Source organism: Falco naumanni, chromosome 13 (assembly GCF_017639655.2).
Source record: "Falco naumanni isolate bFalNau1 chromosome 13, bFalNau1.pat, whole genome shotgun sequence".
Classification (NCBI taxonomy): Eukaryota; Metazoa; Chordata; class Aves; order Falconiformes; family Falconidae; genus Falco; species Falco naumanni.
In genome coordinates, this window is record NC_054066.1 from 27,269,356 (window position 1) to 27,283,198 (window position 13,843).

At 45.4% G+C, this 13,843-nt stretch overlaps 1 protein-coding gene across 2 annotated transcripts; it reads right to left on the reverse strand.

Moving 5' to 3' along the window:
* Nucleotides 1–296: 296 nt before the first annotated feature.
* OTOL1 (otolin 1) lies at nucleotides 297–13,596 on the reverse strand. 2 transcript variants are annotated; one of them, XM_040613896.1, is made up of 9 exons: nucleotides 13,516–13,596; nucleotides 11,867–12,013; nucleotides 11,459–11,652; nucleotides 10,307–10,408; nucleotides 6,385–6,517; nucleotides 4,909–5,268; nucleotides 3,193–3,282; nucleotides 2,211–2,282; nucleotides 297–2,063 (listed from the first exon to the last, which is right to left on the reverse strand). In XM_040613896.1, the coding sequence occupies exons 6-9, from the start codon at nucleotides 5,258–5,260 to the stop codon at nucleotides 1,168–1,170; spliced, it is 1,410 nt and encodes a 469-aa protein (XP_040469830.1). In that variant the 5' UTR covers nucleotides 5,261–5,268; nucleotides 6,385–6,517; nucleotides 10,307–10,408; nucleotides 11,459–11,652; nucleotides 11,867–12,013; nucleotides 13,516–13,596; the 3' UTR covers nucleotides 297–1,167. The 2 variants fall into 2 exon arrangements, with proteins under 2 accessions (XP_040469830.1, XP_040469831.1); XM_040613897.1 differs by lacking the exons at nucleotides 10,307–10,408; nucleotides 11,459–11,652; nucleotides 11,867–12,013; nucleotides 13,516–13,596 and adding an exon at nucleotides 7,469–7,572.
* Between the last annotated feature and the right edge of the window lie 247 nt (nucleotides 13,597–13,843).

A 13,843-nucleotide genomic window follows, 5' to 3' on the forward strand; every position in this document is an offset into this window, starting at 1 on the left:
ACCAACGGGAACAGCAGCCTAATTCACCCCATCCGTGTTGGGGTCAGACCCAGCATTCCTCGGCTCACCGGGAAAGTGTCCCAGGCTGGCCACTGCCCGAGAAGACAAGTTAAACCCAGTGCCACTGAAGGCTAACTATGAGACTTGAGTGTTAGTTCAAAAAAAGAAAGAGTGATTGGAACAATTCTGTGTGCCTTAGTTAATATGACAAAGGTGGCGTAAAGTTAACTACGATGGGAGAAGGTGCATTAATAAGGAAATATATCCAATCTGACATCCAGAGATTATTTCATGCCATACTTTTATTTCACAAGATTCAGTTCCATTGGGGTAAACCAGCTTTTTAAAACCATGCCCAGACATCCACTGGGCCCTGCCATGGCTGAGGACTCACATAAGTGCCAAAGCCTGCTCCTGGCCGCCGCCGCCTCCACGCAGCAGAGGGTCACCGCACAGCATCAGCCGAACCCTCAGCCGCTCAGGCCGGGGGGTCTCAGTAGACTAATAAAGTGGATTATGCATCTCACAGTTACTTTAGAAAGTTGCAGATATATTTTTGCCTAAGGACAATAAAGGTTTTTTTTTCACTTCTCAAATAGCTCTAATACTCTTAGACAAACCTTTATATAATTCATGACCAAGTCTAAAGTACTACATAATACTGATTCAACGATAAAGTAACTTTAAATCTTTTCATGTGATTTCAAGAAACCTACTGTTCATGTTCCTGTCTGATTAAGCTCTATAAATCAAACTCTGCAATCTCTCCCAAAAACCAATGGTTATCAGTACTGATTTCCAGAGGAGTTTTGACCACGCAAGGATTGCAGGAACTGGTTGCGTTAAAATTGCAGTTGGACAATGAGTTTCATTACATAATTTGAATAGGCTAATTACAAACCTGACGTCTGTGATGTGAAATCCCCTACCCATGCTGGTCCTGCATTTGGACGATGGTTTCTCTTAGCCATCACCCACCTGTGCAAAGGACATGCTGCATCTTGGGGCTGCTAGATAAAACTAATCCACGTACTGCAAATATAAATATTTTTGTTAAAAGATCACAAAACCTAGCAACTAACCAAACGATGCTAAACTGATGCTCATTTCTGCTCCCTCAGGCAGAGGGAAAGGCATGTTTCTCAGTACCATCTTTGCCCTTTAAACCTATAGCAGGATCTCAAAAACATCTGGATACAGAAGAAAGCCTGTAAAGACACTGTCGTCCTCAGCGCTGACATAGACCCCGTTCCAGTCCCGCGCCACCTCCAGCCACACCTGGTCGCCCGCACTCAGCTTCAGGACGGTCAGAAAGGATGCCTGGTCGATCTCCTGGCCGTAGAGCGTCTCACGGGCTTTGGCCACCTTCCTGCTGCGGGCGACGAGGCTGACGCGGGCTGGGCGCCCTCTCACCGTCAGGTGGTAGGCGAAGACGTACGCCCCAGGCACGCTGCAGTTGAATTTCCCCGTGGAAGGGTTGTAATCTTCCTGGTCATTGTACAAGATCTTATCAAATCTAATGGGGACGTTGGGTGGAGGGAAGGGCTTGGACAGGCCAGCGCTGAATGCTGATCGCAGGAGCTTTGCAGTGTCCCCTCGGGCACCCTTTGCCCCACGGGAGCCTTTCTTTCCCGGGGCCCCTCGGCCCCCCTTGCTGCCGGCAATCCCCTTGGGCCCAGAAGGTCCCATCACACCAGCGGGTCCCAGGTCCCCTTTTTCACCCTTAGTGCCTTGCTCGCCCTTTTCTCCCTGTTTCCCATCCACTCCCTGAACACCGTCAACCCCCATCTCCCCCTTGCTCCCTTTTTCTCCCTTTGCCCCCCCTTCCCCTCTTTCTCCTTTCGCACCTTTTCCCCCTGGCTCCCCACAGTACCCCTTCTGCCCTGTGTCTCCCTTTTCTCCTTTGTCCCCCTGTTCTCCATCCACTCCCGGGTCTCCAGCATCCCCCCTATCTCCCTTGTCTCCTTTGGTCCCATTCTCACAAGTGTCCCCTTTGGACCCCTTTTGTCCCTTCAGTCCAGGGAAGCCGTAGTTGCCCTTATTGCCTTTTACTCCAGCTTCACCTAAGAAAGAGTGGGGGCAAAGAGGGGGGGGGGAAAAAATAATTAAATCCATTAGTATTGGATTGCTTTGGAGACAGAGGGGCATCACCAACAGCAAAGGCAAAGGTCAACGCTATATTCCTGGGTCTCCCAGCCCGTGTTACGTACCTTGCAGCCCAGGTTTGCCTGGATAACCGGGGTTTCCACTTACTCCTCGCTCGCCTTGCTCCCCTTTGCCTCCTAGGACATTTCACCATTAATATACTGTTGGTGTGTTGTGTCTGCAGCACAGCAATCATTACATAGAAGATGACTGGTACCATTTTGCATCTCCCCCTCACTTCATTAAATAAACCAAACATGAGCAATGTGTGTTGTCAAGAAATGCTTTCAGAAACCTTGGCTGAATCTCACAGCTCCAAGCACCATCACACAGACAACCGCATCGACTCAGATGTTTAATCAGCACCTCACTGGGAGGCAGTTGCTACTGTTTAATGGCGAGATGGAGAAGATGACAGCTCTGCCTTTCGCACTCCACAGTTGCCAAAAGCCTTGTTCAAGAAAGCCTAAAAGACTGTGCTAGCTGAACTGCGCAGCACGGCGCTGCTGGTAACCCCATTAACAGCTTTGCTGTGTGTTTCTCCATAACCAAAGGCAGCCGCGGGATCCTACCAGCAGCGAGTGGCAGCGGGACAGAGCTGCTCCGAGCCTGAAAGGAAGGGCAGGGTTTCCTTTTGGTTACTACTGATGGATAGTAATTGCTCTCCATCTTAGCTGAAATAATTCTGCCCGAGATACCTACACTGAAATGCAGTATCTATACCTGCGTGTAGCTTCCACAGTGGTTTTTTCCTACTTGTGTCCCTTATCCAAAGCAAATTCAAACTCCCGTTAAAATCCCATTTTGAACACCCGTGCAGAACAAGGAGTTTCGAGTGAGATCTTTACGAGCAGCTATTCCTATACTGCCTGCGCATACGCTACCACTGAGTTATTGTCCCTGCACTAACGCCAGCTAAAACTCCTGAGGTGCCAGTCTCTATCAGTATACTCCATTTCCTTTTAAAACTATGTTTTCATATAATTTTGTCATATTTGATGAGGACAACGACATCTGTTTTCGAAATGAGCGCTTAGTCTGCTTTACCTCTTTCTCCTTTAGAACCTTTTGGACCTTGAGGACCTGGGGCTCCCTGCAGACCTTGCAGACCAGCATCTCCCTTTTCCCCCTTGGGACCTGTAACATAATCACATCAACAGTATTATCTTAGTAACTCAAAGGTTTACCTTTATAAAGAAAATTTGCAGTAACACCTAAGCAGCCTTGAGGAGTGCGTGTAAGGCAAACTCCGTTTCCACCACCCTGCCAAGAGCTGGCCATTTTCTTTGACATTACACAACCAATGCAAAGAAAGCGTGAGACAGACGGGTTTGGCCCGAGCCCCGCTCCCCAACACCTTGCAAACACTGCAGCCGAGACCTTACAGCGGGGCGAAAGGTGGGGGGTGGCCTGGGCAATGCCGCACTGCTCATGCTGAAATTAGTGGGGTGCACGCTCACGGGTCCCCTGGTCAGGCACGCACTCCCCAGCCTCTTCCTTTCAGCTACCGCAATCCCCAAACCTTACAGTTTTGCATTTCACTCTTGGCTGTAGGTAGACTTTTTAAAACCAACTTTCAGCTGCCTCAGAGTCACAGGAGCTCAGACATTCATAAAACATCAGAAGTAATCTGTGTTTAATATTTGAGTGCATCTAAGGAGCTCCCATAGCTTCATAATTGCCCCTCTCCCTAAAAAGAATTAAGTCTGCAAATATGAAAGTGGAACCTGGCAGACAGCTCCACGCTGCATAAAGGATAGGTTGAAAGGCAAGCAAGCTGGCTTCAATCTTTTTTTTATATACTTTTTCATCCACTTGGGAATCTAAAGACTCCAAGTGCATGTCTGGGAGCAGGCTGTGGCAGCTTCAGTCATCACAACACACCCATCTGACACAAGGGCTTTTCCATCAACACTCAGGAGACGTATGAATGCAAACTCCCTCTGCAGCCACTATAATTTCCATTAGCCAATCCCTCCCGAGCTATGGGAAGTGAAAATCCCTCGAGTACATTGTATTGAAAGAAAATTATTTCATGATTTTACCACCTTTCCTCAGATGAATAGTTTCTATCTCCAGTATTAGTGCTATTGAAGTGAACATTTGCAGACTAATGCACTATTCGTTATAGCAGTAGTAGAATTACTTGCTCTATAGAGATGTATTTTAGCAGTAGAAAAAAAAAGACAAAGTATCTTATAAAATATTTAGGTGCTCTATACAGAGCTGTGTCTTGTGAGAGCAAGTATTTAATTTAAAATTTGAACCCAAAATTCTTTTTGTATTTAACTTTCTCTTCTCCAGGGGGGGGAAAAAAATCCAAGAAAAAGAGGGGTTTATCATAAACCTTCAGCAAAGATACAAAACTGTTTGCAGGTAGTTTTGAGGGCCACAAGACCATGGTTGAAGTGAATGTGAAATTAAATCTGTGACTCCCAGGGGATCAGACACAAGGGACAGAGAATCAAAGAGTGCAGCCGGCAGCAACGCGGTACGGGGCCAGCTCTGCATGCGCTCCCACACCAGTGCGGTCCCCAAACCCCCTTTTGGGGGGCTTTCCCACTCCTATTGGCATTGTATGACATCTGGGATGTAGTGAGCCTGCACTTTTTTTGCTCTGGCTTTACATGAGGAATAATCACATTTGGCGTTTGCCGCACAAGTCTTGCCAACTCATTTCTTGAAGGAGAAGCAGGAGATTCTTTGATAAATTCTTTGGTTTATGTGCTTTAGCTGAGAGTGGGGAGGCAGGTACCACCATACCTGGGGGGCCCTGCTCTCCTGGCTTCCCCCGGGGCCCCGCGGCAGGTGGGCAGCAGTCACAGCAGTTGAAGAAGAAATCGGCTGCATCGAGTGTGTAGTTCTCGAAGGGGAAGAGCGTGGTGGCCCCTCGGGCCATGGGGCTCGGGGTGGGTAAGTCGGCTCTGCCCGCTGCTGCTGGGAATGAGCTTTTCCCCACGACAGGGGTGAGGGGCGGGTGGGAGGCACCATCGCCCACCAGCTGTAAGGGCTTCGGCTTCGTGTACTTCACAGCTGGGGTCACCTTCGGTCCCGCGTGCACAGCAGTAACAACCAGCATCACAAACGCTGAGACGGAGCCCGGTGAGCTCCTCATGTTGGCAGCTGTAGGAAGAGACGAACACAATAATAAATTGCTGCACAACACCCTTCGCGTTTGCATGTTCCCGCAAAGCCAGACCTGCATGAGTAGTGTCAGGCACATGGGGGCATCTGCCTAGAGGAGTACATTACAAAGCCTCACTTTTTATGGGGAAAGTAAAGCAAACTTAGCAAAACCTCCTGCCTGCTCACCCCAGCTGACCATCACCCTACAGAGCACTTGCTGTCCAGCTGCTCCTGTTAGCTGTGGTTGGAAGTGCTGCCCCAGCTACCAACAGCAGCTCAAGGGACTGACTGCGAGTTACACTGGGACACATGATGCCTCTCTTCTGAGTGTATGATTAGGATTAATTCAATAATGATTTCAGAGTCCAACACAACTGCACATCACAAAAAGCTTTGCTCTAAAAGAATAAATGGAAACAAAATGAAATATCAAGTATTCCAAAATTTTTAAGTCAATTTTTTCCTTGTTACTGGCTGATTTTCTGGACTTTCATATTCTTCTAGTGTAAACTTTCAGATTTGTTCTTTTTATTTTTAAAGTGTTGGTTTAGCTGAACCAGGAAGAAAGAACAAAGCAAGAAGCACACATTTTTTGCTATAGGACAGATGATGCCTCTCAGATGACTTGTCATATAAAGCATCTTTGTTTCTTTTTTAAACCAGTGTACTGACCTGTAAACACAAACGGAACAGACTCCCTTTCTTGCTGAACCTGTAATCTAACCTTTCTCAGCAGCTAAGGCCCTTCATTACAGGAAAAAAGTCACCAGGAGAGATGCTGACTACCCTTGCCACCCAGAGGGCAAAAGGAGGTCCAACTCAAACTCTGGTATTTGGGAGCTAGTTTATAACATCTCTATCTTTAAGAATTCATTTTTAGAGGAAAGGGTCAATATTTTTTCCTTTTTCACAAAAAACCCAATCATTTAATGGAAAATGGATTATCCACACAAAATCCTCAGGGATGACTGTTGCCATTGCTGCCATTCAACCCCTTCTTCACCCCATCAGCTCCAGTAAAGGATAAATTATCCCTTCTCCATGCGTGTGTCAGGCCAGGACGGGATGCCAGGCACTGATTTTTGTCATAGGCGCACATTTGGTCAGCCATACCATGAAGCGTGTAACGCCGGGGCGGTTGGCGCGGGAGGGCAGGGCTCAGCACAGCCAGGCAGAGAGCAGCCAGACCTCACAGCCGGCAGCAGGGACGCAGCCGCAGTCGCAGAGAAGGAGGGTCATCTGCCACCTAGGAAGAGAGAAAAAAGCACCAAATTCTCCTTTTGAAGAATATACTCATGCAGGAGTGTTTTGCCACGGCTGGAGGTAACTAAATAAACCCCCAACTTCCACACACCTAAAGCCGGCAGCAGAAAGAAGCTGCAACTTTAGAGACTCAGTAACTTTATGGGGCGATGGTAAATCCGTTTTCAAATCAAAACCTTTTCTATGTTTTACTGTCACAAACCACTTCTGCAACAAGCTCTAAAACCAGACAGTCTCCAATCACGTAACCAGATTGATGGATTGCTGTCAAATACTGGAAAAACATAATTAATAAAAAAATTACACCTTACGTGTCTGTTTAGAAAATAAATTGCTCAGAGCAGGGAATCTTTAAACAGAATATCATTATAATGGACAGGACTGTTCCTAAAATAATTATTCCTAAATATATAAATGATTTTTAATAAAGCTGAAATTTGGGATTTTTCCTTACATTAGCTTACTACCACTGATTCTAAAATCATTCATTTGAATCTCCCTGCTAGGAAAAATTATGATTCGCAGTGGACACAAAATATGAAGAATTAAACTTCGTTGCAGTGACATCTTGTTCAATACACTTGTATTTAATTGGATCCAAATATCTATTCATTGTTAGCATGTGTCCCGTAATTGCATTGTGATAATATATTTGCACTTTTGTTTGGTCCCTAAAATTATAGTATTTAGATATTCCAGTTCCCAACATGTATTTAACCCCAGTCTCCCAGATTTAAATATCAGGGAAATGATTGTATTTTCTATTATTCAATTATTTCAAGAGGAAAACCAGTAGTCCTCATGCAGCTATATATTCATTACAGACAGTAAAACTTCTTGAGACAAATTATATCGCCACTGCGTCTTAAATTCTATGACTTCATTGCAAATATCCCGCTTGAAGGCTAAACAACCAGTGCATGCTACCTCCTACCTTATAAACGGTCCTGCTCCCAGGACGATCACCCCTCAATGGCACTTTGAAAAAGGCAATCTTTTTTTCGGACAATCAGTTTTATTTGTGTAACAGCTGCTCCCATGGCCAATGAGAGCCTGCATGGTGCAGGGAGAAGGGGGGATTGGCAAAGTCCCCTGAAAGGAGCAAGGTGACCTTGAAATCTGAGGAAATTCAAGCACTTTCCCCAGGCTAGGATGCTGCTCTTCACATGGGACTTTTTGGGCTCTTCCCCCAACACCATTTTTCAGGGCTTTAGGGACACTCCTCTTTCAACTCACAGCATCAGGTTTTGGTACCATCGGACTCAGCATGAATTTGCCCATTTGCGTCAGCAGGGTCCAGGTTTCTCTCCCGCTATTTAGTGCAATTTGGCATCGTGGTCCCCTCCTTGTGGTGGGAGTTCAGAAAGAGTGAAGGAGAAATGACAGAAATAGCTGTATGGCGTCATGAGTGCACGTGTGCATGTGCCTGCATGGAAATGCACCAAAAAGAGGAATTCAGCCTCAAATCTGGGCTGTCCCAGGTAAATGCAGAGATGGAACAAGCAAACATTTTCTTCTCTCTCCATCTCCAGCACAGATCATGGTACCTGCGGGCGGCTGTGCTGCACAGCGCAGTGGCAGAACACAGCCCTGCTGGGAAAAGGAACAAATCCATCCGAGGAGGGTTGCTACAACGTTGTTCTTATTGGAACCGATAGCCCCTCTGGATTTCACAGGCTAATTGATTTTCCTCACTCTTTCCCAGCAATCATAGCACTCATTTCCTTCCCCAGTGGCCTTAAAATGGGCCAGTTTTTATTCTTGGATTTCCCAACCCAGTTCAGAGTGCAGTGCAAAACACAGGAACGTAAAGGTTCCCTTTCATTGCCTTGTCTTGGTGAAATATGAGCAAGGAAACCATCTCATTCAGTCAGTCTGAATTTACTACATACCAGTACACTCAAAGCTCAGCTGCCAGACAATAAAGGCTGCTTGTTTCAGGTGGGCTTGAGAAAACAATCAATTGTCCTTTAATGTAAGTGGAGAGAATCATAATCCTCCGTGATTTATGTGTGACCACCCTTTCCTGCACAATAGTCTACAGCTTTCAGCAATAAAAAGTTGATTAAGGAAAGTCTATTACTAAGAATACGAGGCCAGATTGATTCACCAGCTTCTCAGGCTATTCCAAAGAAATCAGTTAGGAGTTTTGCAGTGAGACACTCTAACCCCGTGTAGGACGTGGGCTTGTCACATCTCCTGCAACGGAACCTGCACCAGCACTCAGTGATGCTCATTCATACAGCTGAAAACAGAGCTGGGTCCTGAATTCAAACAGGTTTTTATAAAAACACTAATAATCATTTTCAATACTGTAATTGGACTCATTGTTTTAAACTGAAGTTAAAAATGCTTGTCTTCAGCAGTTGTAATTCTGACAAGATCATGGACGCATAAATTGCAGATAAAAGGTAATCAAACCAATTATAATTAAAACCTTATTTTGATCAAGACTTTTCATTAGCCACAAAAGTTACTGAACAGAAGATTAAGCATTTTTAACAAAGATTACTGCATTTTGCAGTGTTGCCTCCACACTCACTGAAGCTGCTACTCCATATATTTCAATTTAATGCTATATTTGCTGCACACTAAAGCTAAAGCAAGAAACACGCTTTAATCCTAGGTTAGTTTATTTTCCTGAATAGCATGAATAATAGTAGTCTAGGATAGTATTATTAGATTATGTGACAATTGCAGCTTTTTAAATTATACAGTGCTTACCGAGTTACTGAAGCAGTCTGGAAAGCTCATGGGCTGAGATTATAAATTAAGATTTAGTACTAGATTAGATTAATCACTTTGTTTATTCAGAGGATCTGGATCTCCATTTTACTGATATAAATGATGCGTGTGGGCTGTTAAAATTCCTTAAAAGTATGTTTGAAACACACTCCTAGCCTTGCATATTTGTAGATAACTGGTCTTGATTTGCAAAGTTCAGTGTCCTGGTTTTAGCTGGGACAGCGTTCATTTTCTGCCCAGCAGCCGGTACGGGCTGTGGTTTGGGTGCAGGGTGAGAATCCTGTTGATAACACACCGATGGGTTAGCTGGGGCTGAGCCGGGCTCACTCTAAGCCAAGGGCTTCCCAGTTTCCCCAGCACCAGGAGCTGGGAGGGGACACAGCCGGGACAGCTGACCCCAGCTAGCCCAGGGGTTGTTCCATACCATAGGGCGTCACGCTCGGTATATAAACGGGGGGAGGTGGCCGGGAGGGGCCGGTCGCTGCTGGGGGCTGGCTGGGCATCGCTCAGCGGGGGGAGCAGCTGGTGGTGCATCGCTGGTCGGTCTTGGGTTTTATTCCTCTCTCTCAACCCCCTTCTCATTACAATTGTTGTTGTCAATATTTAACTTTATTTCAATTATTAAATTGTTCTTATCTCAACCCACAAGTTCTACCTTTTTCCCAATTCTCCTCCTCATCCCTCCAGGGAGTGGGGAGTGAGCGAGCAGCTACATGGTACTTAGCTGCTGGCTGGGGTTAAACCATGACATTAAGTTAAAAATAGCTGTGTCCATGCTACTGATTTCTACCAGCACGCCCACCAGCCATGGGCAGGAAGGGCTGTGATCTTCTGCTAACTGCTGGGTCACTAAAACCTCATCCTGGGGCTTGGCAAAAGCAAACATGAAATCCAATGCATCCTGGAGGAAGCTTTAACCAGCATAAAGCAATTCCCCAAGGAAGCAGCATCCTTGCAACCCCAATGTCAGCTCCCCATCACGATCAGAGATGGGGGGGAACAGAAGGACCTCACCAGAGACCCTCACCTCTCCTGTCCTCTGCAGCCTGTTGCTCCTGGGACACAATGGCGTCCTGAACCTGGATGCCGCAGAAACCTTGTCCTTACGGGATCTTCTCCTTGGCTGCCACTGAAACACAGAGGGACACAGCAAACTGTGTAAATGTATTTTTTATTAAATTAATGGAGTATTTCTTAAACAAGATCAGCAACAGAGATTCAAAAAGCACTTCTCAAAGGGTTCCACTTCCAATTATTTGCAAATGAAAATAGAAAATTTAGACCTGCAGGTGCAAGGTAGACTGATAAATTAAACAAATCTGGTTTGGAAATACAATAAAGGAGGAAACAGTGAAAACCAAAGCAGCAGAGAAAATAGGCTAGGTTTGTGATAATAAGTAATTTAAAATCTTAATGCTCAACTATCAAGAAGGAAAACTGGAAAAGAGAATATTCACATAGAATAGGAAGTGGGTAAAAATGGAATTAAATTCTATTTGAGCTGAGTAAAAAGTGTTAAAAGGAAATTAACATTTCTGTGTGAAAAAAATAGTTAGCACTTCTCACAAGATTTCCCACAACAATTTAGCAGGCTTCCTAGAAAAGGCCCTTCCCCTCGCCCCGTAATTTTATTTTCTGAAACACTGAAATGTGTTTTGGTTTCCTTTATTCATTATCACAAAGCAACTGAGCTAAACAGAAAACAGACTGAAATGAAAATTTTCTGCAGTGTTGTTAATTAGGGGAGGGAATATTTCCATAGCAGACAGTAAAATAGATAAGTTTATCAAGTCAAGATACAACTTTTTTTCCCCTCTCCCATGTACTCAATATGCTGTACCCTCCTAAATGTCGCTTAGAGGCAGCACTAAATGGTCAGCAGGAATTCACCCTTGCTGGGTGAAGGAAAAGTGGAAGGCTGCATTATTATTTTTTTTAAGACCTGCTGGAAAAGCTATGGTTTAATTTTCTCCCCCATTTTCCTTCTGTCCCTTCTCTTCTTTTCAAGCTGGAAATCCAGCCAGCCCATGTTTTCCAGGCTGACCTCTTTCCCCAGGGACATCAGGGTGCCCTTTGGGCACCAGCACTCCTTCAACACCAGGTGACCCCATGTGTCTCTGCCAGCCCTTCCCACCCACTTGTCCTTTGTCCTCCTTGGACCTCTTTTCTCCCCACTTACCTCCCAGTTCCATGTCATCCTGGGACCCAGTTGCCCTTTGTAGCCTGCAGTTCCTGGAGGTCTTCTAGGACCAGTTTGTCCCCTCCAGGAAGGAAGTCCTGCTTCACCACTGAGCTCCTGATACCTCTTTCCTCCTGGTCCTCACTGTCCAGGTCCTCCTGGGGGTCCTTGTATTCCTCTCTTCCCAATGTATCCTGGTTTACCCAGAAAAGGGAAGAAATGGTTAACTTCCCTTTACTGAGAGCAACCTGTCAGAATAGACAGAATACAGCTCTGTAGGAAAGCCTTCACTGGTCATCAGATTACATTTTCACCCAAATAATGTCAATTTTTTTCTATGCAACATACGACTACTGAGAACTAAGCTCTAAGCGTAAAAACACCACAATAAAGCAAGGAATATCTTACAAGATTCAAATCTTTTTCCATCTGGGGATACTTCTCTTCAGATGCCACGGAGAACTTCCCACTCCAGGGACACTGCAGCCGTCCTGGAAACCAGTCATGTGTGGTCTGTCCATGTGCAGAGCACTTGGGATGGTAGTTTGCATTTTTCTACAAAAGAATTATGAACTAAATGCTTGAGAGAAATAAAACATAAAACTAATAACAACCAATTTTCTTTGGATTTTGCCTTTACAGTTGTTCTGTTTTCAGCTCAAAATTTGGGGGGGGGGGCTTTCATTCATGACGAAAACTTTAAATACTGTGTCATGTAAAAATTAAACAAGTCATTGATGTAGAAAATGGAGCTACTGCTCATGTAGGATTTCTAAATGATTGACTTCAGAAAAATACTGCCATAGGGGTTTTCATTAGATGCAAAGGAATAAAATAATATCCCTGTAAAATCAGTATAATTGCATTTAGAGTTATTAAGATTCAGATATCAAGGGGAAAATGAGATCAGACTGCAGCAGTCTATGCCAGTATATCCCACAAACCCTACGCCATATGTTGTTTTAAATTTCCTAGGTCTGCAGGATGGCAGGGCAGTTACACCTAAATAGAGATTTATTGCATTTTAAAGTATAATGGCTAGAAGGATCCAAAAGCTACCGTTTCACATAAATAAGCATTTGGGGAGTTATTTAAGGACTGTAAGAACTTCATGATACCTATTACATTCTATTGAGTCAATCACCCTAAGAGTCCCTAAATGCATATTTAAAACACCAGTAACATGTACTTATTTATGTGAGAGACCAGAATTGCAGCACACAAGTTCTAGCTTGTCGGGCTGAAAACCTACACTGGTGCTGATTTTTGAAGCCCTTTTAGGAGTGTGAAACGGCCCTGCAAACAAATGCGCTGCCCCATGTGCCGCACCACCCACCGCAGCGGGGAGCAGAGTGCGGCACCACTCCAAGCCCCGCTCCGGGGCACGGATCCCCTTTGTCGGGATCTACAGGTGCCTCTGGTCTTGACTGAGAAACACATCCATTGTGCTCCTTGGAAACTCTAGACGGCCAAAGGTAAAAAGTGATAAAATTACCTGGCTCCCCTTTTTCACCCTGGTCTCCCTTTGTGCGCTGGGCTCGGGGATGTCACAGAAACCCTGCGTTTCTGGTGTACTGTTGTTTTCCTTCAGTGTGCTTAAGAAACACAATAGTCCTCAATAGCGGTGCCTTTGCTAATAGCAAGTGGTGGGATAGTTTCCCTCCTCTCCTCGTCTCCAGTACCGTCTTTCATGGAAGATGATATTTGCTGGGGTGGGTCTGAAATGCCAGGCTGGCTGGTGACAGCAGCTAGTCCCTTTGGGGTGAGGGTTCTCAGCCCCTCCACCAGCTGCATGCTGCAGCTGAGGATGCCAAAGCAGCCCAGGAGCCACCCCAGAAGCCACCCTCTGGGACCACTTCTGTGGCATGTGTCCCCAGCCGGGGACAGCGGGGACAGCAGGTGGCCATGGCAGGTCCCTGGTTCTTGGTCCCTGTCCCCTGCTGTTCCTGGTGTCAACGGGAAGCAGCTGAATGCACCACCAGCAAGTGCTTTCCCAGCAAAATGATAACTTCTACAAGAAGCAGAGAAGAAGCAATATGCAAGTGCAAGTATCTCACCTGAAGAATATCTACCAAAGCAGAAGCTTCCTTCCCATCCACAAGTACAGAGATTGTTGTATGCAGAGGACTGGATCCTAAAATAAAGAAGAAAAACTGCATATATTGCACAGTCCTAAAAGAAGCACAAAAAGATCTCCACTGTCACTATTTGCAAGACACAGAGAGCAACAGCTGTCTTATTGCAGCTTCCTGGAAACTATATGTTCTTGTTGAAAACTCTTTTTTCATGTTTAATATATGAAACCCATGAGACAGACCCGGTACCTACTGCCTATGAGGTAATGTGCTGCCTTCACGTTCCTTCATGAGCAAATTCTGCAGCTGA

Coding starts and splice junctions, on each gene's coding strand:
- OTOL1 (XM_040613896.1), bottom strand. CDS start 5,260: ATGAGGAGCTCACCGGGCTCCGTCTCAGCGTTTGTGATGCTGGTTGTT. Junction 3,283..4,908: donor AGGAGAGCAGGGCCCCCCAG/GTATGGTGGTAC, acceptor ATTATGTTACAG/GTCCCAAGGGGGAAAAGGGA. Junction 2,283..3,192: donor AGGTTCTAAAGGAGAAAGAG/GTAAAGCAGACT, acceptor GAAATGTCCTAG/GAGGCAAAGGGGAGCAAGGC.